This window comes from Mobula hypostoma, chromosome 7 (assembly GCF_963921235.1).
Source record: "Mobula hypostoma chromosome 7, sMobHyp1.1, whole genome shotgun sequence".
Lineage (NCBI taxonomy): Eukaryota > Metazoa > Chordata > Chondrichthyes > Myliobatiformes > Myliobatidae > Mobula > Mobula hypostoma.
Window position 1 is genome coordinate 19253842 of NC_086103.1, and position 27807 is coordinate 19281648.

Sequence of the window (27807 nt, forward strand, 5' to 3'; positions counted from 1 at the left end):
ACAATGTACGTTTTACCAATTACACTTTATAGATATTACTAAGTCTATGAGATTAATAGAAGTTCAATACAAAAAAAGGAATGGAAAAGGCGCCAGACTTATCAAAGTTCAATTTCGTCGTGCAGATGTTGGAACTCGGGAATTCCTTCGGGATCACTCTGACCCCTTCGACTCGCAGCTCGCGACCACCCGGTGTGATAAACCTGAGATTTCCTGCACGTCTGTCGTCCTCACGGTCTCTCCTCCGACTCCCCGCCAAAAACCCCTGGTTCTCAGCCATCTGAGACAGCATATCACCCCACAAAAGAATAACATGGACACTCATTGGCTCATAGTACTCTGATATCTGTTATAACCCAAGCAAAGTGCTAGCTCAAGACTTTCTCAGCATTTAACGAAGAAGCCATTTTAATTTTAACATAACAAAGAAGCCATTTTAATTACCAAACACAGTGACATAATAGAAGAAAATCCTTACAATAGAAAGGGTGCAGAGGAGGTTTATAAGAATGTTGCCTTGATTGGGAAGCATGCCATATGAGAGTAGGTTGAGTGAACTTGGCCTTTTCTCCGTGGAGCGACAGAGGATGAGAGGTGACCTGAGAGAGGCGAACAAGATGATGAGAGGCATTGATTGTGTGGATAGTCAGAGGCTTTTTCCCAGAGCTGAAATGGCTCAGAAGAGGGCACATTTTGAAGGTGCTTGGAAGTAGGTACAGAGGAGATATCGGGATGTGTTTTTTACACGGAGAGTGGTGAGTACGTGGAATGGGCTGCCGGTGACGGTAGTGGATTCGGATATGATAAGGTCTTTTAACAGACTCCTGGATAGGTACATGGAGGTTAGCAAAATAGAGGGCTATGGGCAACCTGAGGTGATTTCTTCATTAAGGACATGCTCGGCACAGCTTTGTGGGCCGAAGGGTCTGTATTGTGCTGTAGGTTTTCTATGTTTCTAAATAGGCTTCAGAACATTCTACGCCCCAAATGGTCAAAATGAAACCAAATAATGAGGTCTAAAATACTCTGACATGTTAGAATATTTTAATCACTAAGTGTCTTGAGCTGCATACATTTCAATGCAACAAGTATCATAGGAAAGGTAGATGAGCTCATGGCATGGATCAACATCTGGAATTATGACATTGTCACCATTAGGTGAGACTTGATTGCAGGAGGGGCAGGACTGGCAGCTTGATATTCCAGAGTTCCGTATGTTTAGACATGACAGAGCTGGAGGGATTAAAGAAAGAAGGGTATCGTTTCTAGTCAGTGAGAATGTCACAGCAGTGCTTCATCAGGACAGACTGGAGAAGCTGACTAGTGAGGCATTATGGGTGGAACTGAGAATTTAAAAAGGTACTACCACATTAATTGGGCAATATTTCGCACCACTCAGGAGTCCAGGGGATCTCGAAGAACAAATTTCTCAGGAGATCACGGGCGATTGTAAGAAACATAAGGTTGTTTTAGCAGGTGATTTTAACTTTCCACTTATTGACTGGGAATCCTATACTGTAATAGGACTAGATGGGATAGAGTTTATCAAATGTGTTCAGACAAGTTGCCTTCATCAGAGCATAAAAGTCCCAATGAGTGTGTGTGAGATACTGGATCCGCTGTGAGGGAGGGCAGGTGACAGATGTTTGTGTCGGGCAACACTTTGATTCCAGTGACCAAAATACTATTAGTTTCGAAGTAAATCTGCTTAAAGATAGGCCTGGTCCATGGGTTGAGGTTGTAAATTGTAGAAAGGCTAATTTTGATGGTGTCATACATAATCTGGTAAGTATGGATTAGGACAGATTGTTTTCTGGCAAAGGCGTACTTGGAAGAAGGAGGCCTTCAAAAACAAAATTTTGAGGTTACAAAGCTTGTATGTGCTTTGTAAAAGGTAAAGATAACAAATGTAGGGAACCTTGGATTTCAAGAGGTATTGAGGGCCTGCTTAAAAGAGAGAAAGAAGGTGTATAGTAGGTGCAGGCAATGCAGCAACAAATGAGGCATTTATGCAGTACTAGGAATGCAAAAGTTAAGAAAGAAACCAGGAAGGCTTAAAGAAAGCATAAAGTTCCTCTAGTAGACAAGGTGAAGGAGAATCCAGAGGGATTCTACAGATACATTAAGAGCAAAATGTTTCCAAGGGATTAAATTGGTCGTCTGGAAATCCAGTTTAGTAATCCATGTGTGCAGCCAAAACAGATGGGGGTGATCTTAAAGGAATTCTTTGCATCTTGGGAGTATCTACAAAAATGAGGCAAAGTAGCATCAACTTTCTTGACCCTGTATAGGTTACAGAGGAAGAGTAGTTTACTACCCTGAGGTGGTCTCTCAATCTTCGTCAGGTCTCACCAATCAACTATGAGGCCACAATCTTGCAAACTGTGTGACATTCACATCCTACCTATGTACATACCACTACATTTTGTCATCAATGTTTCACACATTAAGTAAAATTCAAAGCAGGAACTTTTTATAACAACAGATTGTTGTAAGTTTTATTTTTATTGCAGGCAAATACAATGTAAGCTGTTTCCAGTTTCAGAATGACATATTACTGAGGCGACGGAGAATTGAGTCTGTGTTCAGAGACTTATCATTTCTTGTTGTGATAAATGTGTTGTACCTGCACTTGCCCTCTGATGAGAAATGGATTCTGGGTGGTGAGAATGGACATGGAGAGCTTCTGTGTTGTACAATCCTATGAGTCTAATTTACAAATTAATTTCATAAACCTTCCCAAATCTTTCAGATTAGAGCTATTCATGACAGACAGTGCCATTAATTGTTACATTAGAGACATTGTCTATGTTCAGAAACACCTATGATCTATTTTTTCAATTAGATGTAGGACACAGTAAAAGGCACTGTAAGCCCAATAAGCTCGTGCTCTCCAATTATATCATGTGACCAATTAACTTATTAGCCCCTACGTCATTGAATTATGGGAGGAAACCAGAGCAAACAGAGGAAACCCGCACAATCGCGGGGAGAATGTACGTACTCCTTACAGACAGCAGCAGTATTGAACCTGGTTTGCTGGCATTATAATTATGTTACACTTACTGCTATGACAAGCTTGGTTTTACCTTGTGTTATGTACCCCATAACTGGGTTGCCAAGCCAGCAGAAATGGAACGCTCGTTGGAGTCTGTGATTACTAGGAACTAATAAAGTTTTATTAAAGAAATAAGTAATACAGTACAGTAATCTCAAGGATATAAATGTAACATTATAGCAATGATAATACACATGTATACACAGAACTAGGGTATTAACAATCAACCAAGCTCTATCGCAGTCTAGGGGTAAAATGATCAGTCTTAAGTGAAGCAGAGTTCTGTTCAGTTTAGTGCAGTTCGAAGTAATCGCTTTTTGTTGTACCGTTGGAGAGAGCGTGAGAGAGTGAGAGATGCAGTTGGTTTCGGGCATACCTTTTGATGTCTTCTGATCCCACTGTGGTCACTGACTGTGACCCCTCTATTCCGGATACAATCGTTCTTCCACGGTGAACCCAGCACCCAGGCAAGGGCAGACACACACCTCAGTTTCCCACCGAACGTACCTTTACATCCTGTGAGCCTCTGACTGATTCCTGCGAACTGGTCCTCCAAACTCCCACAACTTGTGGGGGCCCACTGCTCTTTCCACGGTCTTGTGGCGTGTCGTGCCTTCGCAAACCTGCCCTTTTTATCCCCCTGCTGGGGTATCACCTGTCCATGAAACTTCAAACAGTTCAGGTTCAAAGCAAACGGTCTGTCAATATCTGAATTGTGTTTCTTTCTCATTAATCTCTCTCTTCTCTCTTATTAGCATTTTGACTGTTTCTCCATTGTCTTCCGTTATCTCTCACATTAGCATCATCCGTCCGGTAGCTCTGCTTGGCGTCACACATGACATATAAAACCAGGGCGAACCAAAAGGGTCAGACCAGTTACACTCACAGATCTCGATTTTGCAGATGACATAGTCCTGCTCTCTGACCAGATGGAGGAAGCACAGCAGCTACTGACAAAAGTGGAAATTGAATGCAATAAAGTTGGACTTCACCTAAACACTAAAAAGACAGAGTACATGGCATTTAACTGCGACGAAGGTACTCTCAAGACCGTAGAGAATGATACCCTGGGCGCCCTCCCAAGACTATGGTCAACCCGCTCCTAGAAGACAGCAGCGTGGCCAATGTCAATGAACTGAACACACTGATGAGGGAGAGGGAGAAGTGAAGATCCGTCATTGTGCCTGATGCCGGCCCCCCAGGCCTGAGTCGACGTAGTCATAGTAGTAGAACTATTATGCTACGATGTTACATTGAGTTATGGCCATAAAAGGGGAAAGAAATATAATGTGAATGATAATAAAATGGGTAAATGGAAGTTGCAACTAGATCTTGGTGTCTTTGTACATGAGTTGCAGAAAGCAAGTATTCAGGAGCAGTGAGCTATTAGCATGGCAAACAGTATATTGTTGGCATTGATTACAAGAGGAATTAAATGTTCAAGCAAGAATGCTTTGCTGCAGCTGTGCAGTAGTTGATGAAACGTTATCCAGAGATTTGTGTGCAACTTTCATCTCTTTATATCGTTCTCACTGTGAAGGAAGTGAAACACATATTGTCCAAAATGACGCTGTGCTCTGCAATCTGACTGTGTTTGAGATGCTTACAAAGATACCTCCTGGAGTTTGGAAATTTATACAGTTGCCTGGAAAGAATATTCTTGCCATGCACAGTTAACAGTACTGAGGTGAACAATGCTTGCAATATTTTCTTTGGGGAATAAAGTTTTCTTGCCAGATGCAATAAATTGAGAGTAAAATCAGAAATCAAGTTCCAAAGTTTCCAGACTGTATCAATCTGGATTCTGGAATCGGCAGATCTCTCTGGGGAATGGACATGATGGGCCGAATAGACACCCGGTGGCTGCAATGTTCATTTAAGGATCGCAGATCAGTATCAGATTTCGAGGTCTGAAATGTGGCATCTTCCTGTGAATCATCTGTTGCTCTTCCTCTCACTTTATCTGAATTCTCTCTGTGATGAATCAGACAAAAGAAACATGAAATATGCTCTGGAAATGATTGATATAATTAAGTTAAAGGGAAGTGTGAATTTACAGAGTAGGGAACAGATTTCCACATGATCCAAACATCACTGGCTCAACATTAATCCGATATTGCCAACTATTAAAGACTGTAAAGAATGGACCCATTTAACACGGCAAACCAACTCTACTTCCTGAGAGAAAATAGTGTGAAGATCTTCTTTGATTACACTTACCACCATTTACTGATGAGTCTAACTCTGATGCGACATTGCTCTCCTTCTGTGGCCTCTGGCTCGTCCTCTTCTGTTACATCCCTGAGGCGTGATCTGCTGGAATAGATTTTTTATTCTTTAACTGATAGAATGTACATTCAATCTTCAGTAAATTGTAATCTGTGATTCATCACATATCTGTCCCCTGATAGGACCTGACCATGTTCACATTACTCACTTCAACGAAGCAGATATGCTATATTGGAAAATGTTCAGCATTCAAAGGTTCAAGGATTTAAAGATTCAAAGTACATTTATTATTAAAGTATGTATGCAATATACAACCCTCAGATTTGTCTTCCCACAGACAGCCACGAAACAAAGAAAATCATGGAACCTGTTCAAAAACAAAACATCAAAGCAGAAACATCCCCCACTCCCCCAATACACCCTGATGGTTGAGGGGTAGTAAATGCTCTTGAAGATGGTGGTGAATCCTGACACATTTGTACCTTCTACCTGATGGCGGTAGCGAGACGAGAGCTTGACATGGGTGGTGGGATCCCCGATGACAGATGCTGCATTCCTACTTCAGCATATCATGTAGATGTGTTCAATGGCTGGCAGCACTTTACCGTGACATACTGGGCCGAACCCACTACTTTTTGGAGGATTTTCTGTTCAAAAGCACTGGTGTTTCCATACCAGGCTGTGATGCAGCCAGTAAATATACTCTCAAATAAACATCTATAGACGTGTGTCAAAGTTTCAGATGTCACGCTGAATGTCCGCAAACTGCTCAAGAAGTAGAGACGCTGCCTTACCTTCTTCACAATTGCACTCACGTGCTGGGCCCAGGACATGTCATCTGAAATAGTAACACTGAGGAATTCAAAGCTGCTGACCCTCTCCAACTCTGATCCTCGGAAGAGTACTGTCTCATGGACCACTGGTTTCCCTCTCCTGAAGTCTATAATCAGTAACTTGGTATTGCGGACATTAAGTTAGGGGGTGTTGTTGTGACGCCACACAGGAAGATTTTCAATCCCCCTCCGATATGCTGATTCAGCCCACGACAGTGGTGACATCAGCAAACTTGAATATGTTATTGGAGCTGTGCTTAGCCACACATTCAAATTGTAAAGTGAGTAGAGCATGGGGCTAAGCACACAGCCTTGTGGTGCAACTGTGTTGATGGAGATCATGGAGGTATTGTTGCCAATCTGAACTGATTGGGTTCGACATGTTTGAAAATCCAGAATCCAATTGCAGAAGGAGGTATTGATGCCAAGGTCTTGAACTTATTGATTAGCTTTGAGGGGATGATGGTTTTTCAAATACTGCACTGTAGTCGATAAAGAGAATCTTGATGTATGCGTCTTTGCTGTCCAGCTGTTCTAGGATTGAGTGAAGAGCCAAGGAGATGGCATCAACTGTGGACTTCTTGCTCCGTTCGGCAAAATGGAGTGGATGCAAGTTGCCTGTTAGGCAGGAGTTGATTTGTTTCATCACCAACCTCTCAAAACTCTTCACCAGTCTGGATACAAGTGGAATTGGGCAGCACTCATTGAGGCTGATCACCACACTCTTCTTGGCACCGGTATAATTGATGCCTGCTTGAAGCAGGTGGGAACCACACACTGCTGAAGCCAGAGATTAAAGATCACGGTGAATCCACCAGACAGCCGATCAGAACAGGAATTTTATTTGTGGCCAGATACCTCACCCAATTCGGATGCTTTCATGGATTCATCCTCCTGAAGGATGCCCGTACTTCAATTTCAGAGACGGAGATCACTAGATCATCAGAGTATGTTGAAGTTCAAGATGGTTTCCTCATGTTCTAACAATTAAGGAAAGCATAGATGGGATTGAGCTCATCTGGAAGCAAACCCCCCTTGAATCCCATATTGCCTGCTTTAACTTTATAAGAGGGGATAGCATTCAAGCCCTGTTCTATCTGTTGACCATTCCTTATTGATTTAAGTTTGGTCTGGAATTTCAACTTTATCCATGGGATGGACTTCCAGAGATCATCCCTGCACCTCTTGTAGCTTTCTTGATCTCCAGACTTGTGTGCCTCTGATCCGGCCCCCAGCAGATGGTTCATCCAGTGCTTCTGCGTTTGGAAGACTCTGAATAACTTAGTGGAAACTCACTCATCTGCAGCTATTACACCCATGGTGTGTTCATTCAGATCTCTTGATGAGTGCTTGAACACAACCCACTCCACCGAATCAAACCAATCCTGTAATTGCTCTTCTGCCTTCCATGACCAACTCTTTGTTGACCAGGTCTCCGCAGCCTCACTGTTCAGACTCAACCTGTATGCAGGTAACGAAAGGACAGCCAAGTGATCCGATTTTTCCAAAAGGTGGTCTGGGCAGGGGACACTGTTTCAAAGATTCATTTACAATTGAGGTCTTAGTGCAGAGAACTCTGAGAATCATCTTCTCCAGATAGCCACGAAACAAAGACAGCCAAAAACTTGTTCTCAAGAAAATCATCAAACCCACTCCTCTCCACAGAAAAGAAAACACAACACGATCATCAACCCCCAAAACGACACCCTCCACGCAAAAAAATGTTACGAAACACAACAAGACACAGAGGCCTACTCTCTGAAACAGGAAGCAATCGAATCCACAGACTCCTTCTCTGGCATCAGGGAGTTCCATCCCATTGGCAATTCGAAATACAGACAGTCGGCACAGAATCATCGCCTGCCTTCTGCATTCCCCTGGACGTTTCAATCTTCCACAACATTTTATTCAGCGAGAAGTGAACGCTTTAATCAGAGGAATTTAACTGACTATGGGCTTGTGCCCCGTCTATCAGTTTCTTCACCATGAGGCTCATGGTCACGTCCAGTCATCTTCTACGAGAGAAACGTGCGAGATCACTCAATCGATCTCAAAACTGTAAATCACAGGCTCTAACAGTTTCAGTAAGATATTTAAGATTAAAAGCAATTGCAAATGAGATGAAATAAATAGTTTCATGGACTGTCTGGAAGCCGTCGAACGAGGAAGCATAATACGCTAGTGCTATCTTGACCGGATCTTGTCTTTTTGAGGAACAGTAGTTTTTCCTTAGCTTAGTATAGCAGTGGTTTAGTGTGTTGGGACCTCTGAAGCTACAGGTATACGCTGCTGGGAATTGGGCAGGGCTTTCTTCAAACAAGCCTTGTTGATGTCAGGTTGGGCTATTTCTTGTTTGTAGATGACATCATGCAGTGTCTCGGGCACTTGATTATAGGTGGCTGCTGGTGGTATATACACTTTGGTCAGGATTACACAGGAGAACTCCAGAGGTAAATAGAATGAACAGTGACCGCCAGGTGTTCCAAGTCGGGTGGGGACATGAGTTTGACAGAAACAACACTTCAGAACAGCAGCGAGAATTAGCCATAAAACACACGCCTCCTCCTTTTGCATTCCCTGAGTCAGCAGTTTGGTTCATTCTGTGAATTGTAAATCCAGAATCCATCTGGTCTGACTGCTACAGCCGGTAGTACCAAAGGGAGATGATTGGCAGGGGAGGAGAAGAGAAGGGGTAAGAAGAGACCCAGAATGGGGAATGTAAAAAGAGAGCAGGGGTATGGGAGAAAAGAACAGAAGTTAGATATATCAATGTTCATGCTGTCAGTTTGGAGACTCCCCAGACAGAATATGAGGTGTTAGCTCTCCACACAGAGAGTGGCCCCCTTCTGGGAGTAGCAAAGATCATGGACTGACATGTCAGAATGGGAATGGGGAGAGAAATGAAGAGAGTTTGCCATCAGGAACTCCTGTGTGTTGCAAATGGAGCAAAGGTGCTCAACAAAGCATTGGTCCATTTGGTTTGGGTCTCACTGATGTAGAGGAGGCCGTACTGGGAGCATTGGAATCAGCAGATGACCCGACTGACTTGCAGGTGAAGTATTGCCTGGAAGGACTGTTTGGGGCACTGAATGGGGGTCAGGAGAAGGTGAAGTCGGGATGGTTTGTGTCCTCAATGATGGATGCTGCTCTCTTGTGGCAGTCCTCCATAAGACCATAGATATAAGAGCAGAAATAGGTCATTCGGCCCATCAAATGTGCTTCGCCATTCAATCATGACTGATCCAATTCTTCCAGTCATCCCAACTTCCCTGCCTTCTCCCCATACCCCTTGATGCGCTGGCTAATCAAGAACTTATCTATCTCTGCCTTAAATATACCCAATGACTTGGCCTCAACAGCCACTCGTGGCAACAAATTCCACAGATTTACCACCCTCTAACTAAAGTAATTTCTCTGCATCTCTGTTCTAAATGGACCTCATTCAATCCCGAAGTCATGTCCACTTGTCCTAGACTCCCCTAACATGGGAAATAACTTTGCCACAGCTCATCTGTTCCGGTCTTTTAACATTCAGAATGTTTCTAAGAGATCCCCCTCATTCTCCTGAACTCCAGGGAATACAGTCCAAGATCTGCCAGACATTCCTCATACAGTAACCCTTCCATTCCTGGAATCATTCTCATGAATCTTCTCTGAACCTTCTCCAATGTCAGTATATTGTTTCTAATATAAGGAGCGCGCAATACTCCAAAATGTGGTCTCACGAGTGCCGTATACAGCTTCAAAGTCACATCCCTGCTCTTATATTCTATACCTCTGGAAATGAATGCTAACATTGCATTTGCCTTCTTCAAAACCAGCTCAACCTGGAGGTTAACCTATCAGGTATCCTGCACAAGGACTCCCAAGTCCCTTTGCATCTCTGCGTTTTGAATTCTCCTTTCATCTGAATAATAGTCTGCCTGTTTATTTTTTCCACCAGAATGCATGATCATACATTTTAAACATTGTATTTAATTTGTCACTTCTTTGCCCATTCCCCTAAACTATCTAAGTCTCTCTGCAGGCTCTCTGTTTCCTCAACGCTACCCTCTCCTCCACCTAACTTTGTATCATCGGCAAATTTAGCCACAAATCCATTAATCCCATAGTCCAAATCATTGACATACAGCATAAAAAGAGGCGGTCCCAACACTGACCGCTCTGGAACTCACTGGTAACCAGCAACCAGCCAGAGTAGAATCCCTTTATTCCCATTCTCTGCTTTCTTCCAATCAGCCAATGCTCCACCCATGCTGTTAACAAATGCATTCATTGATGATGACGGCGTTGCCTGAGATGGACTGAGCTGTATCTAGCAGTGTCTTTGAGACTTTTCCATTTCTGGGCATTCATATTTCCATACCAGGCTGTGATGCAAACTGTCAGGATACTTTCACCATACAGCTATTGAGGTCTTTCAAAGTATTAGACGACATGCTGAATTGACACAAACATTCAGGAAAAGAAGGTCACTGCCATGTTTTCATCATAATGGCACTAACATGTTGCTACTGGATCAGATCCTCTGATGTCATTGTTAATAAATTGAAAGTAACTGATCCTTTCCTCAACCAATTACCTAATGAGGACTGGCTTGTTGGTCTCCTGCAGGAACGAGGTACTGAGGTAGATGATCATCGTGATTGCTTTGAAGGGTGCAACAGGCCAGAAGGGCCAATGAAACAGCTATAGCAGTTGTTTCCTGTAATCTGACGGGAGCCAGGAGCAATGACAGTAAGACTACAAAGTTCCAAGTAAATTTATTAACCAAGTATGTTTATAGTATGTCATCATATACTACGCAAGATTCATTTTCTTGCAGGTATACACAGCAACATAAAGAAAAAATCTTACTCTGTTTTTCCTCATCAAACTGTAGACGAGTCCAAGACCAACAGCCAGTTTAACAAACAGGTATCCAGCAATTGTGGTGATCCAACTGTCCGGAAGTGATCTCACTGTAAAGGACAAAGTTGACATTCTACATCACATTTAATGCCCAAGTATTTCTGTCAGACATTCAGTAGAAGAAGTGACTGTGAAAACAATCTACAATAAAATAATGACAAACATTCGTGGTCCGACACTTCCATTGAGAATTATTTTTAATTATTTATGATTTTGTGTTTTACGATTTTCTTCTGATGTTCATGGACACAGCAAATGTGACAAGATCAAGATGAATGGAAGAAACAGACTCCTGTTTATAATAATATTGATCATTTTCAAAGTGTATTCTACTCTTGAAGTTTCAATGCAAATATCAACACAAATATTTGGACTGTTTAAAATAGCACAATGCTTCAAGAAGTACTGCAATTGTTTTACAGGTATTTTCACAATCCAGATTTACCGACTTCATTCCACAAGTCAGGTGTGTGACAGCTATTGTGAACAGCATTGGGCCCGTTATCTCAGAGGGGATGTGCTGGCATTGAGAGGGTCCAGGGGAAGCTTACAAGAATGATCCTGGAATGAAACTTTTAATGCATGAGGAATAGGTGACATCTCTGTGCCTATTCTTGCTGGAGTTTCAAAGAATGAGAGGGGAACTCATTAAGATCTATTGAATATTGAAATAGTTAGACAGAGTGCATTTGGAGTGGATATTTCCAACATTGGGAGAGACTAGAGCCAATAAACTGAGCCTCAGAATTGAAGGGCACTTTTTCGGAACAATTTGAAGAGAAATTTATTTTGCCAGATGATGGTGAATCTGAGGATTTCATTGCCACAAGTGTCGATGGAGGTGTCAAAGTTTACGGGCAGGAAGTAGGGTGAGGGGGATTGAGAGGGATCATAAATCAGCCAAGGTCGAATGGCACTGCAGACTCAAATAGCCAAGTGGCCCATTTCTGCTCCTATGTCTCATGGTTTTATACACAGACTCCTTTCCTTAGACACGGGAAGGCAAACCATGCTGAGTTATAGATCTGATCAGGAAAATTCCGATTTTCTGCAAATGTTCTAAAACCCTCTATACCCTGCCTTTCACGTGTCTGTCGGGTTGCCTCTTCAACAATGCGACAGTTTCTGCTGCTACCAAATCTCCATCAGCGGATTCCAGGCGCATTCCTCCGTGTCCATGAACTTTCCACCCAACTCACTTTGAACTTTATTTTAACGAGTTCCACCGACCAGCACCCCACCTATTTAACCCAGCCTCAATGCACAGCACCCCACCCATTTAACCCTTGTCTCGATGCACACCACTCCACCCATTTAACCCTCGTCTCGATGCACACCACTCCACCCATCTAACCCTCGTTTCGATGCATACCACCCCACCCATTTAACCCTCGTCTCGATGCACAGCACCCCACCCATTTAACCCTTGTCTCGATGCACACCACTCCACCCATTTAACCCTCGTCTCGATGCATACCACCCCACCCATTTATCCCTAGTCTCGATGCATACAACCCCACCCATTTAACCCGATTCTCAATGCATACCACCCCACCCATTTAACCCTTGTCTCAATGCATACAACCCCACCCATTTAACCCTCGTCTCGATGCATACCACCCCACCCATTTATCCCTAGTCTCGATGCATACCACCCCACCCATTTAACCCTTGTCTCGATGCATACCACCCCACCCATTTAACCCTTGTCTCGATGCATACAACCCCACCCATTTAACCCTCGTCTCGATGCATACCACCCCACCCATTTATCCCTAGTCTCGATGCACAGCACCCCACCCATTTAACCCTCGTCTCGATGCACACCACACCACCTATTTAACGCAATCCCAATCTGAGGGCAGTTTTCTATGACCAATAAACCGACTAACCAATATGTCTTTGGACAGTGGATGAAAATACAGCACTCAGGAAACCCATGTGGTCATGGGGAGCTCGTATGTACTCCTTCTTGCTGGAATTGAACTCCAACTCTGCGGCCCTGAGTGGTAATACTGTTGCACTATCTACCACACCATCAGTATTTGTAATATCTATCCTGGGAAGAAAGCTACAGCTGTCTGTGATTCTCAGAAATTTTATACATTTCTATCAATTCACCCTAGAACCTTAGGGGTTTTGCATCCCTCCCTCCTCCCCTTTCCCTCCCACACCTCATCTTCCCAGGACCTCTGACGTGTCTATACTCCCCTCAGACACCTTCGGTGGTTTCAGGAGCCAAACTGTCTAAAAACCCACATACCTTTGTGCTCAAAATGCTGGAAGGGTCTAATCTGCACTGTATCTTAATAAATAAAAATATTTATGACCCTGTATCTGGAGTATTGTGAGACTGGGTAGGATAGACATATATCCACTAGAGTTTGGAAGATAGGGTGGTGATGAATTGATTACATAGGACATGCAGAACTACACAGTTGAAGAACCCTGGTAATGTATTTGAAGTCAATATGATATGTTTTCTCAGAACACATGGGATTTGAATTAACGGAATTTTCTGGCCTCTTCTCCTTGGAGCGATGGAGGATGAGAGGTGACCTGACAGAGGTGTATAAGATGATGAGAGGCATTGATCGTGTGGATAGTCAGAGGCTTTTCACTGGATTTTTTCCTCTCTCAAACAATTCTCTGTAAAATCTAGAGGTTGTTGTGTGTGAATATCACAGATCAGCTGTTTTTGAGATACAAAAACTACTCTGTCTGGCACCAACAATTATTCCATGATCAAAGTCACTTAGTTTACATTTCTTCCCCGTTCAGGTGTTTGATCCTATCAACAAATGAACACTTGGCCTTATCAATGCTTATACACATAGAATTCCTGCTGTAGGATTGGCAAATTAGATATTTGCATTCAGGAGCAGGTGTATTTAATAAAAGGACACGGAGTGTATTTGCTCATTGTCTGGACCAGGAGCTCCCAACATGGGGTCTATGGACCCCTCCATTAATGGTAGGGGTCAATGTCATAAAAAAAAGTTGGGAGCCCCTGTTCTAGACTGACACTGAAATAACTACTATTTCAGAGGAAAACTAAACAAGGTAAGGAAGATATTGCCTTTGTATAATAATACATATTTCATGGGCTGATATAAAATTTACTAGACAAGAGGGCATTGAGCCGTTGTATTTGTGCTTGTTGGAAAAAAGTTACTGACTTCACTCATATTCCATCACTTGATCACAGCCTAAAGGTGCACAGATCTATTTTCAAAGGAATTATTTTGCAGAATGTGGTGTCGTTGCAAGGGCAACATTCATTGTTGCTCGCTTATTGTCCATGACAAAGTGGTGGGTACTCACACCGACTTTCTGGTGAAGTCCCCCCATGGTGCTGTTGGGTGGGGAGGTCCAGGATTTGGATCTTGTAATTCAAGGGTCCCCAACCTTTTTTGTACCGTGGACCGGTTTAATATTGACAATATCCTTGCGGACCGGCCGATGGCGGGGGCGTGGGGGTGGGCAATGTGTTGAAGTTCAACAGTGCGTGACAGGGAATGAGGAAAGGTGCAGCTGACTCATATTGTGTCATATCGCCAAATCATATTGTTTCCTCATGGCCCGATAGCACATGCTTTGCGACCTGCTACCAGTCCGCGGCCCGGTGGCTGGGGACCACTATTGTACTTAATAAGCATTGAAAGATACATTTCAAAATCATGCAACTTTGAGGGGAAACATGCTGGTGGATCTGCTCCCATGCACCCTTGTCATTCTTCTGGTACAGATGTTGGTGGAGTAATCTGGCTGAATAAATGAAAGGGAAAAAGAAGCTTATCATCTAAATGGTGAGAGATAGTAGAGCTTTGAGATCCAGAGGAATCTGGGGATCCTGGGACATGAAATACTGCCAGAGTATATAAATGGGGAAGTTAACATGTTCCATTTACTGCAAAGAGAGTTGTACACAAAAGTAGCATCTCATACTCTACTGATATTTACATACTTCAATGATATTGAGTAGTGGCATGGAAGCATAGTGGTTAGCACAATGCTTTACAGCACTGGCGACCCAAGTTGCATTCCCACTGCTGCCTCTAAGGAGCTTGTACCCTCCCCCTGTGATCACGTGGGTTCCCTCCCACAGTCCAAAGACCTATCGGTTGGTAGGCTAATTGGTCATTGTAAATTATCCCGTGATTAGTATAGGATGAAGTCAGGGGATTGCTAGCCAGCATAGCTTAAACGGCCGGAAGGATTGAATCTGTGCTGTACCTCAGTAAATAAATAAATAGAAGTATTTATGACACCATATCTGGAGTATTTTGAGGAATATTGATCTCATTTAATTTTACTGGGCTGATATCTGGATACCTAGTTTGCATCAATGAGGAAAGACTGGGTAGGTTGGACATGTATTCACCAGAGTTTAGAAGATAGGTTGTGTCATACATAAACAAGCCTGGTTTAAATACAAATACAGTTGATGTGCCTAACACTTTGGAATAGTACTGCAGTAATTTTATGTATTATACTATACTGCTGCTGGAAAAAAAATACATATTTCATGACAAATGTGAGTAAAGATTAATCAGATTCTGATACAGTTTTCTATTGTGGACTGAGAGTGGGAAGGGGCAGGGAGAGGGAAATGATGGTTGGGAAAAGGGACAGGGAGAGGGGAGGGAGCGTGAAGCAACAGAGAAACATTCCATAATGATCACGGAAACAACTGTTTGGAAGCAAATGTCCTTGCCTGGTGTCTCATGGCTTGTTGTGTCTGCACCTGCACATTCCGCAAATTCGCACCCATGCATTCTACCACCTCAGCACCCGTGCATTCCCCCCCCATTCGCACTTGCGCATCCCCCCCCTCAGGACCCTTCTATCACATGCCCTCACCCTCAGCACACATCTGTCACATATACCACCCCTCAGCACCCCTGTCACATGTCCCACACCTCAGCATCCCTCTGTCACATGTCCCCCCGCTCAGCACCCCTGTCACATATCCCACCCCACTGCACCACTCTGTCACATATCCCACCTCTTCACCCCTCTGTCACATGCCCCCCTCAGCACCCCTCTGTCACATGTCCCACCCCTCTGTCACATGTCCCACACCTCTGCTGCAGTGCCCATCCCAACTCCATTCCCAAAATCCTTAGCTTCCCACCAGATTTACAAACTCGCTCTCCTCTCACATTGACAAATACTGTACTGTGCAAAGGTCTGGGGCATCCATGCTGTAGGTGTCTGAGACTATCGTACAGTACTGTAATTCTAAGCTTTACCTCCGTGAGATTCTCCCACACAGTGTGGAAGAAAAAAGTCACTGCTCGCAAACAGAACCAAGCCTCATTATGAAACTTGGTACATTGGGAAAAACTCGAGACGCTTACCTCTGACTTCCAGATTATATGGTACTGAAAGCTGGAGAGTGTTCTGATCAACAACACCACACGTCCATTTCCCTCTGCCTCTCTCAGCTTTCTGTACGATCAGACTCAGTGATTTCTCTTCCCCAGTCAGTGTTTTGTCTCCAACAGTTTCACCGTCTCCGTTGATCCAAACCAGTCTGGTTGATGCAGTGACGTCAGACACAGAGCAGCTCAGGGTAACGGTGTCTCCCTCAGTCACTGTATCAGACGGTTCAGCCGTGACTGTGGAAACAAGAAAAACGTTATTAGTCTCCTTAAAAACAGGAGTGACATACTGCACAAAAGCAAAATGCTGTGATTTTGGGAAATCTGTTGTCACACATTCTGTCTCCTACCTTTAACTGTGATTAGTGTGATAGTGCTAAATACACTTGTTTCCAGAGTACAGGTGTAATCTCCTGCATCTTCAAACACCACAGGAAAAACCCTCATACTGAAATTCCAGCCGTTAAAAGGTGTCTCTGTGAGCATCAGTCGATTCACAAAGTGGTTCTCACTGACATTCACGGGCTGAGATTTCAATGCTGTTGCAATTGTTTTCCACGGACTTTGATGAACATGTGACAGCCAAGTCCAGGCAGCACTGTTGTAAACAGAATGACTGTAACAGATGAGTTGGAATTCACTGTGATCCGTAACTGAGCGATAAAGTGTGTAACGTTTATCATATCGATCTGCATGAACGAGAGGAGAACTCATTAAAATGTTACAATGCCATTCGGGAGGCAGTGATGAGAAGCCGCCATAAAACCATAAAGCATAGGAGCAACATTAGGCCATTCAGCCCATCGAGTCTCCTCTGCCATTACACCATGGCAGATTTATTATCCCTCTCAACTCTTCTTCTGACTTCTTCTGTTCATCTTCGATGCCCTGTCTAATTATGAACCTATCACTTACTACTTTAAATTAATTACACAGATTCCCTACCCTCTGGCGAAGGATTCACCACCCTCTTCATCTCTAAACAGATAACCTTCTATTCTGAGGCTGTGATCTCTGATTTTAGACTCTCCCACTATTGGAAACATCCTCTCCGCACCCACTCTGTTCAGCCCTTACAAACTTCGATAGGTTTCAATGAGACCTCCCTCATTCTTCTAAACTCCAGGGAGGAAAGTCCTCGAACCATCAGATACTCCTCATTCTTAACCCTTTCATTCCCAGAGTCATTCTGATGACACTCCACTAGACCATCTGCAAAGCCAGAACATCCTTTCTGAGAGAAGGGACCCAGAATTGCTCACCATTCTCCAAGTCCAGTCTCAATAATGTCTTGTAAAGCCTTGACATCCTGGCTTTTATATCCTTATCCTCTCAAAATGATTACTAACATTGCATTTACCTTCCTCACCACTTCATCAACCTGAAAGCTAACCTTTAGGGGATCCTGCACAAGGACGATTCAGCCCCTTTTTACTTCTGAATTTTGAGTTTTCTCCCTGCTTAGAAAATGGCCTATTCTCCTAATTTGTTTAAGTCACATATTCAGCTTCAGTTTCTGAATGGACCTCAAGTGCTGCAACATCTCATTGGTCCACACTTGAGACCTAATCTCCACTGAAGCCTGAGTCTGTCATTGAAGCTGGAATCACAACAAATACGATAAAGACTTGGCAGGAAGGGTTAGCGAGAGAGAGAATGGTTTGTTGTTCAGTGTTGCTCTGTGAACCGGGACCCAGTGCTGAGTGTGAGTCGGAAGTGCTGGTGGTTGTCGTGTTGACTCCTCCTTCACTGTAACACTTTGACATGAGTAACACTTTAATATCCACCACTGAGTACATGAGTAACATTTTAATATCCACCACTGCAGTTGAACATTTACAGTACCGAATCGTGATTATGATTGGTTTTAGTCTCCGAGTTGGAGAATGTAGCGCTGACATATTGAATGATCGGTATGATTCCAATCAAAACTACTTATGTAAGAATGCTGTTCTTGGACTGCAGTTCACCATTCTAAACTATAATTCCCTCCAGGCTCAACGAGAAGTTCAGAGACCACAGCCTTCACTCTGCCTTGTGTAACTGGATCCTGGACTTCCTGTCAGATCGCCAGCAGGTGGTAAGAGTGGCCATGCTCACCTCTGCCACTCTGACCCTCAAAACGGGTGTCCCTCAAGACTATGTCCTAACCCCCTCCTTTACTCTCTGTATACCCATGACTGTATGAATGTTAATTAATCTGCTAATTATATTTGCTGATGACACTACACTGATTGGTGTAATCTCAAATAATAGTGAGGTAGCCGACAGAGAAGAGGTCATCACCCTGACACAGTGGTGTCAAGAAAACAAACTCTCCCTCAATGTCGCAAAAACAAAGGAGCTGGTGGTGGACTACAGAATGAATGCAGACAGGCAAACACCTATAGACATCAATAGATCTGGGGTTGAGAGGGTGAACAGCTTTAAGTTCCTCGAGATAAACATCAGTGGTGATCTCACATGCTCTGTACAAACTGGCTGTGTAGTATAAAACACACAACAACACCTCTTTCACCTCAGACCGTTGAGGAAGTTTGGTATAGGCCCCCAAATCCAAAGAAATTTCAGCAGAGGCAAAATTGAGAGCGTCCTGACTGGCTGCATAACTGCCTTGTAGGAGAACTGTACTTCTCTGAATTGCAGGACTCTGCAGAGCGGTGTGGAAGGCCCAGCGCATCTGCAGATGTGAACTTCCACCTATTCAGGACATTTGCAAAGACAGGTGTGTAAAAGAGCCCGAAAGACCATTGGGGACCCGAGTCACACCAACCGCAAACTGTTCAGGCAGCTACCATCCGGGAAACTGTACTGCAGCACAAAAGCCAGGACCAACAGCTTCTTCCAACAGGCCATCAGACTGACTAATTCATGCTGATACAATTGTATTTCTATGTTTTATTGACTGTCCTGTTGTATGTGTTACAAATTACTATAAATTGCACATTGCACATTTTGATGGAGAGGTAATGTAAAGACTTTAACTCCTTAAGTACACAAAGGATGTAAGAATTAAAGTCAATTCAATTCAACTTGTAATGATGTAATTTGAAATTGTTCCCACCGCAGATTTGCTCGTCCTGATCTATGTATTATTTTCTTTAATGCCCTATAAACCCCAGATCTCAGTCTCAGGGTTAAATGGTGGGGAAACAGAACCTTCATTTCAACTCTTCTCTGCCGAACAAAGTGTGACACTAATTGGACGAGCTTAGATCAGCATGGACCAGTTGTGCTGAAAAGCCTGTTTCCATGCTGTACGACTCCATAGTTTACGGACTGCCAATGTCTCCTCCTTCATAATGTTGATATGCGTCACGTTATCACTTTTCTCTGGCCTGAATTCACTAATTTCCATTTCTTCTGCATTGTAAATATTAATGAGGAATATCCATTTAGACCTGGCCATGAACTCTTCCTGTACTATTTTTAACAACCTCCTACCAGACAGATATATTCCAGCCCAATACGTACAGTGAGGTAACAACACTTACCCGTGTCTACAGTAAAGTTTGCTTGCCCTGTTCCAACAATGTTTCCGTTTTCCTGTACTTCACACTGATACAACTTCTCATCCTCCACTGTAACATGTCTGACCATCAGATAGAGGGTGTTATTCAGGCGGATCTGATCAGTGTTTCTCCTGTTCTGCTGGGATGAGCCCACTGGTTTCCAGTGGAGACTGACGGTATCTGGGAGTCTGGAGATGGTACAGCTGAGGGTGACGTCACTGCCCTCCACAGGTGATCGTGGATTTGCTACAACTGTGAGAAATAAGACCATAAGTCAAAATGACACAGGAGCAGAATTAGTCCATTCTGACACTTGCGTCTGCTCTGCCATTCCAACATAGCTGATTTATTTTCTTTCTCAACCCCTTTCATACACCTTCTCCCTGTAACCTTTCACAACTTTATTAATCAAGAACATTTATTTAAACTTCTGCTTTAAATGGATCCAGTGACTTGGACTCCACAGCCACCTGTGGCGATGAATTCCATACGTTCTTCACCCTCTGGCTAAAGAAATTCCTCCTCATCTCTGTTCTATGGGACATTCTTGTAGTCTGAGTCTGTGCCCACTGGTCCTATACTCCCCCACTATCGGAAACATCATCTGCACATCTGATCTATCTCAGCCTTTCAATATTTGGTCCAAATATTGGATGGGTGGAGTGAGTAGTAACATGTCCAATGATTGGGTTCAAACTGACCTCAGGAGCTGACCGTGATCAGCACATGTGTCTTGCTACAGGACAGAGATTGTTGGGTCTCCGACACAGAATAACACAATGGGCACACAAACTCTCAGTCTGGTTACACCAAATTCAGTGAGACAGAGCAGAGGGAATTAACTCTTTACCACATCCCCCCCGAACCTGATGGAATGTCAGGGTTCAGCTGGCCAGGTGAGGCAACACTTCACTTGTGAGTCTGTTGGGGTTATCTATTGCATCCGGTGCTCCCGGTGCGGCCTCCTCTACATCGGTGAAACCCGACACAGATTGGGGGACCACTTTGTCGAGCACCTTCACTCCGTCCGCCACAACAGACAGGACCTCCCGATTGCCACCCACTTCAACTCTGCTTCACATTCCCATTTGGATATGTCCATCCATGGCCTCTTCTACTGCCATGACGAGGCCAAACTCAGGTTGGACTTCATATACCGTCTAGGTAGTCTCCAGCCCCTTGGTATGAATGTTGAATTCTCCCACTTCCAGAAATTCCCTCCCCCTCCCTTCCCCTATTCCTATTTCACTCTGCCCCTCCCCCAGCTGCCTACTACCTTCCTCATGGTTCCGCCTCCATCTACTACCCATTGTGTTTTCCCCTATTCCTTCTTCACCTTTCCTGCCTATCACCTCCCTGCCTCCCCTCCCACACCCCTTTATCTTCCCCCTTACCGGTTTTTCACCCGGAACCTACCAGCCTTCTCCTTCCCACCCTCCCCCACCTTCTTTATAGGGCCTCTGCCCCTTCCATCTTCAGTACTGCCGAAGGGTTCCGGCCCAAAACGTTGACTGATCGTTTCCATGGATGCTGCCCGACCTGCTGAGTTTCTCCAGCGTGTTGTGAGTGTTGCTTTGACCCCAGCATCTGCAGAGTATTTTGTGTTTACCCAAATGAACACAACTTTCTCCCTGTGAGTGTAAATGAGCAGAGAATACAAACCTCACATGATCCCTATAAAACATTCAGTACTGGAAAGTAAATTATTGATGAAGAGAAACATTTTTTACACTTTTCAAATCTTTGTCCCATTTACCTTTGATCCCAAAAATTTCATATTGCTTCAAGATTTCATAACTGGGCTCTCTTTGCACCAAGATGATAGATCCTGCAAATTTAGATGTGGGCTGAGTAATTATCAGATCAATGGTACCAGCCGTACTGTCCATAGCATGAAAGATGCCATCGTGTTTGAAGTGTATTTCCCAACGTGGGTTCCACCCTCTGGATCCTTCTTTATAAAATGTCACAAGTTGTTGTGTGCCTTGCTTGTAGCTTGGTTTCCAATCCCAGCCAACAGGGCCATTTCCAGGAATGTCCAGTCCAGTGAAGACAATTTTATCTATCTTATCAAAAATATAAAAATGTTTTGGATTTTCTGTTAAAAAAGAGAAACAATGAAAATGTTACAGCATGAAATCACAAATGTTTCATTCTATTTCACTGCGTATCAATGTTCCATTGGTGCAGTATTACTATTTTATCAGTTGATCACAACAAAACCACTGACACAATTAAAATGGTAAGATGGTTCATTACTGTCATATGTACCAAGGTACAGGAGGGAAATCTGTACTGTGGGAGGGGTGGTGAGGGAGATACACACTGTGGGAGGGGTGGTGAGGGAGATGCACACTGTGGGAGGGGTAGTGAGGGAGATACACATGGTGGGAAGGGTGGTGAGGGAGATACACACTGTGGGAGGGGTGGTGACTACAGTCATGTATCATTGAAACAAAACAATTGACATTGAAAAGGGATGATAGACAAAATTTACTCTGATTTCTCATCTACAGGGGTCAGTATTACCGTGGAGAGCAGGGTAAGAGAAATTGGCAGTGGATGTGCTGGTGACACTAGCTGTGTGATCTTGCTGCTGAAGTGAGTGTGCTGCTGGCATCGTCGATAAGGCAGAGAGCAAAGGATCCTCAATGGAGGCTGCCGGTGGCAACAGGGACACGACACCTGACACGATGCTTCAGTGGACAATATGGGATTGTGCCTTGGCTAGATTTGCCAGACATCTGCTAGGTGCAGATTTCCTGTGCACCCAAGGGCCTGTATTGTGCTGCAGGCTTTCTATGTTTCCATGTTTCTATGCACCAGCCCATGTGAATTCACTCACTTGCTGGGTGAGTTCACAAACCTCAACAAACCCACATTTTCCACTATAGTCACAAAGCATGGGGATTGGGCACCACATCTGCACAACTGGCTCACTTGTCCATGCCCGTCCGTGTAGACAAGAGTCAGAGAAGCTGGCCAGAACAAAAGCTGAGATTGTAAACACGGAAATGCTTGACATTGTACATGGGTCAAATCACCCTCGGGCTTCACCTCCCCATATGGTCACGAAGCCCGATGGTGGTTGCCGTCCATGTAGTGATTACCACCAACATAATGAGACCACCACACCCAATTATTGCCCAGACCCACATATTCAAGGTTTTTCAGCATGTTTAGTCATTAAGATGAAATTTTCTAATGTGGACTTACTCAGGAGCTACCATTCATTGCCGACATGCGGTGAGAACATTCCCAAAACTGCATGTTTATGAACCCGTCTGGCCTATTCGAGTTTCTGTGCGTGCCACTGGGGCTGAAAATGACATGCCAAATCAACTCTATGTTAAACGATTCAGATGTTCCTTTTGTTTACCTCGATGACATTCTTGTCGCCAGTGCATCCAAAACCGAACACTGTTCAAGTGCTTAAGCCAACATTCCACGCTTATTGATCCCGCCAAATGCCTGTTCTGGTTGTCTACTATCAAATTTCTTGGCCACCTTCTGTCCCCAGCTATCAAGGGCATCACTATTATGGACTTCCACTGCTTCGCACTACTGAAGCACAGAAAGAGTTCAAAGTATGTTGAATTTCGATCACCATTTAATTCCACGAAGTGCTGAATTTCTGCTCCCCTTGAAAAGTGCCCTTAAAAGCAGAGCCCCAATCACATTCTTGAGTGGTCAGCGGACATGATCAGAGCATTTGATGATACTAAACAAGCTCTTTCGAGCATGATTCAACAGGCGCACCAGTTCGCCAATAACCTACAGCCATCGCTGCTGACTCTTTAGTCTCTGCTGTGTGTGCCCTGCGTGAACAGTTGGTTAGAGGAGTGTGGTAGCCATTTGTGTTCTTCAGCTGGATCCTCTATTCCTCTGAGGGATGTTTGACCATGAGCTCCGTGGTCTACATCTGGTCATCTGTCAATTTTGTTTTCTACTGGAGAGTCGGCAGTTTACAGTGTTCAATGACCACAAACCTTTTGTGTATGTGATGGCCAAAGGATCAGGCACTTGGTCTGCATGGCAGCAATGCCACCTGGCCTGTATTTTGGAATTCATGATTGACATACAGCACATTGAAGGGGAAAATAATGCTGTGGCTGATTGCCTCTCATGGCCCGCCATTGATGCCATACACATCAGGGTTGACTAAGCTGGCATGGCATCCGACCAAGCTACCGAATAGAGGCTTACAGGATAGAGGTCACGTGCTGAAGAGACGCTGGAGTTTCTCTCCTATCTGATGTCTCAACTGGTTGCCCTCACCCCATAGTGCCTGCAAACTGGAGGCAGACAGTTTATAATTCCATTCACAGCCTCTCGCAACTTGGCGGGAAGGCTTCACTGAAACTGGTTGCTCTAAAGTTTGTGTGGCATGGCCTTAGAAAAGTTGTGCGAGCCTGGAGTGCGAGATTAATTGTCATATGCGGGCACCGGCAAAGCTTTCGAGCTCCCAGAGAGATGGTTTGAAATCATTAATGTAGACCTGGTTAGTCCTCACACCGCCCACCACTGTGGGTTCACACACCTCCTTACCATGGTGGACCACACCACCAGGTGGCTACAGGTTGTCTCTGGAGCATCAATGACGGCGGTGGACATGGTTTGGGCATTCAACAATAACTGGGTCACTCGTTTCGGGGCCCGACCTGATATTTCTTCTGACCGCAGTCCCCAAATCACACCCAACTTCTGAGCTGCAGCTCGGTGTTAAACTAGATCACACCATACCATATCACCCGCAACCCAATGGCCTGTGTGAGCAGTTTCACTATTCCTTAAAGACAGCTCTCAGGGCCCTTCTGATGGTCAAGTATTGGCACGATCATCTCCTCTGGGTCCTCCTGAGTTTCGGGATGGCTCTAAAACACGATTTGCTGACCTCCACAGTGAGTTTGTTCATCAGCAGTGGCATTATCTGCGGGTGATTTTATTCCTGATGTCATGACTACTTGGTTGGCTTCTCAGCAACGATCTGCCTTCCTCAGAGAAATCAGTTCCTTTAATCCTTTTCCTATCTCACACCATGCCAGACAGCTTTACTGGGTTCCAGTTGACCTATGTTCCACCTCATTCCTTTTTGTCTGCAATGATGCACATCAATCCCTCCTTAAGCCCTCTTACAATCGTCTATTCTGCATTGGAAAAAGGAGCAAAAAGACTTTTATTGTAGTTCGGAAAGTTAAATCTGAATGTAGTTTTGAAGATTGTCTTAAATTAGCCCACAGGACCTGGATGGTTCCACTATCATACCCTCTGCATCACGACATGACCATGTGGGTGTCTGCACACCCCAGGACGGATCAGAGACACATTGCTATTCCAACCAAGGCACATAAGACCCAAGCCAGGTGAATCTCACATGTTTTATTCACAAAATCCACACACGCTAGAGAGTCTTACATCAGTTGTATGGAAATTGTTTGAAAATCTTGTTATGGAGGGGGAGTTCTCACATCTGGACAACCAACTTTAGGAATAATCAGCATGCCTTGCGTGGGGGCATCTTGTCTTACAAACTTGATGCTGTATACACAGACATGGTAAAGCTTTCAACATGATCCCTAGTGATCAACTGATACTGAACATAAAACCACATTTGATCTGTGGAGAGTTGGTAGGTGGGATTCGAAATCAGTTTGGCCATAGTTGACAGAGGGAAGTGGTAGATTGGTGTCAGTCTGACTGGAAGCCTGTTGCCAGTCATGTACCACAATGATCATTGATATATGTCAATAATTTGGAGAAAAATGGAATTTGGTATGTCAGTGGATTGTGGATAATGAATAAGGTTGTCATAGAATTCAGCAGCTTACAGACCAGTTATAAATTGGGACGGTGTAATGCCTGATGGAATTTAATGCACACAAATGTGATGTGTTGATCTTGAGGACATCAATTGCAAGAGGTATATATATAGTAAATGCCATGTCCCACAGGGCTGCTGATGTACACAAGCACCTTGTGGTACGAGTCCACTGGTCTCTGATAGATTGGTGAAGAGCCTCGCAGTATACTTGCCTTCAATGGTCAGGGTGCTGAGTATAAAAGTCAGCAGGTTGTGTTGCAGCTGTGTAAACCATTGGTTCATTGGTTACGCCACATCGGAGTGTTGTGTGCTGTTCCAGTCGCAGTGAAACAGAAAGTGTGGACAGTGTAGAGGCTTTGGAGAGCTGGGAAAGAGTCTCACCTGGATGTAGCTTGAATTAAACAGTATTAGCTATACAGAGAAATTAGACAAATGTATTGCTTTTTTTCCAATGCCAAGGAGAGATTTTGGAGAAATTTTTAGTTATAAGAGGCATAACTGAAATACTGATTTTCTCAGTGTGTAAATGTGAAACACGAGATGGCATAGCTTTAATGTGAGAGAGGGAATGTTTAAATGAAACTTATGAGACAAGTTTTTATAAGGAGAGATTAGAGGGGGCCTGGAATTTGCTGCCAGGGAAGTTAGTAGAAGCAGATACAGGAGCAACATTGAAGAGGTGTTTAAACAAGCTCGAGACAAGACAGAGGAGGAGAACAATATAGACAATGTGCAGACAGTCATACAGTTTAAATTGGCATCATGTTTGACATCGACACAGTGGGAAGAATAGCCCATTGCTGTGCTGTCCTGTTCAGTTTCTGAGGACACAAGTATCCCATCTAAAATATATTTATAATATTAAGCAATGTGATGGCTCCTCCAAACTCCAGGTAAAGTTGCTGAGATGCTGTTTGTCTTGTGGAAGCTGAAAGAATTTTTACACAGATTGTAAGGTGTGGAGCTGTGGACATCAAGAGCACATTTGTTTTCTGAATAACCAGTGTATGACTTCAAGAAATTCAAAGTTCAAAGTGAAATATATTATCAGAGTACATACATGTAACCACATACAACCCAGAGATTCTTTTTCTGTGCGCCTACATAGAAAATCTATAGAACAGTAACTGTAAACAGGATCAATGGAGAATAATCTGTGCAAATGCAGTTATAAATAAATTGCAATAAATAATAAGCATGAAATAGAAAGATAAAAGAGTACTTAAATGTGTGTCGTTATCCCCTTTTGTTCAAGAGCCTTTTTGTTCAATAAGTAATAATAATATTGAAGCAGCAGTATTATTCAGCCCATCATTCCTGCTATATCATTCAAGATCATGTCTGACCCGACCCTCAGCACCACTTTCTTCTACTGACCCCATGTTCCATAATTCCTTCAACATCCAGAATGCTATTGATCGCTGTACTTGCTATGACAGAGTGTACACAGCTCTATACAACTGAAAATCCTGAACAATAACTAGTATACAGAAAAGATCTTTTTTTTTCATTTTTCTTGGCCTGACTCTATACACCACAGAATTTTGTATGTTTTGGTAAGATCATCTTGAACCCTTTTAACCTCTGAATAATTCAGTTCCAGTCCACTTCACCTGTTTTGCTGAACAATATCCACAGCACCTCAATTGTTGGAATATCCTTGGTGCATATCTCCATATTACACCCAATACCATCCACATCATTTTCTTTTAACTTCTTGTGTACAACCTTACTGAAGGAACAACTAAATGTCCAGACACACTGGATCCACAGTCCCTCCTGGTATGTACAAGCACTGAAAATGCAGAAAACAACAGTGACTAATGGGTGAGCTAAAGTACTTACTTTGGGTGAAACCAGACTGAAGGAGCGAAACAAATAAACTGAATATCACAAGAGAGCACATTTTGCTGCAGCCAGTTTAAAACTTCATTTCACAGGTTCCATCTCTTTCCCTGTCGTGTAGATCCAGACTTCTGAAACGACCCGAAGTAAATCTGGAGTGGATTTAGTCAATGTTTTTAAAACCTCGGAGTCTGAAGGAAAGAAAAACTGA

General features: G+C 43.6%; 1 protein-coding gene across 2 annotated transcripts; it reads right to left on the minus strand.

The window, feature by feature from the left end:
• Nucleotides 1–2518: 2518 nt before the first annotated feature.
• LOC134348858 (uncharacterized) lies at nucleotides 2519–27807 on the minus strand. 2 transcript variants are annotated; one of them, XM_063052640.1, is made up of 8 exons: nucleotides 27597–27807; nucleotides 21687–22028; nucleotides 19913–20182; nucleotides 16769–17107; nucleotides 16395–16655; nucleotides 10978–11081; nucleotides 5279–5371; nucleotides 2519–5032 (listed from the first exon to the last, which is right to left on the minus strand). In XM_063052640.1, the coding sequence occupies exons 1-7, from the start codon at nucleotides 27655–27657 to the stop codon at nucleotides 5297–5299; spliced, it is 1452 nt and encodes a 483-aa protein (XP_062908710.1). In that variant the 5' UTR covers nucleotides 27658–27807; the 3' UTR covers nucleotides 2519–5032; nucleotides 5279–5296. The 2 variants fall into 2 exon arrangements, with proteins under 2 accessions (XP_062908710.1, XP_062908709.1); XM_063052639.1 differs by having other exon boundaries at nucleotides 5279–5374.

Excerpts from the sequence above, each read along its gene's own strand:
- LOC134348858 (XM_063052639.1), bottom strand. The coding sequence starts at position 27,657 with ATGTGCTCTCTTGTGATATTCAGTTTATTTGTTTCGCTCCTTCAGTCT. Across the intron at positions 22,029-27,596 it reads TCAGTCTGGTTTCACCCAAA|AAAATCCAAAACATTTTTAT; the intron begins GTAAGTACTTTA and ends CTTTTTTAACAG. Across the intron at positions 17,108-19,912 it reads AAACTTTACTGTAGACACGG|ATCGATATGATAAACGTTAC; the intron begins GTAAGTGTTGTT and ends TCGTTCATGCAG.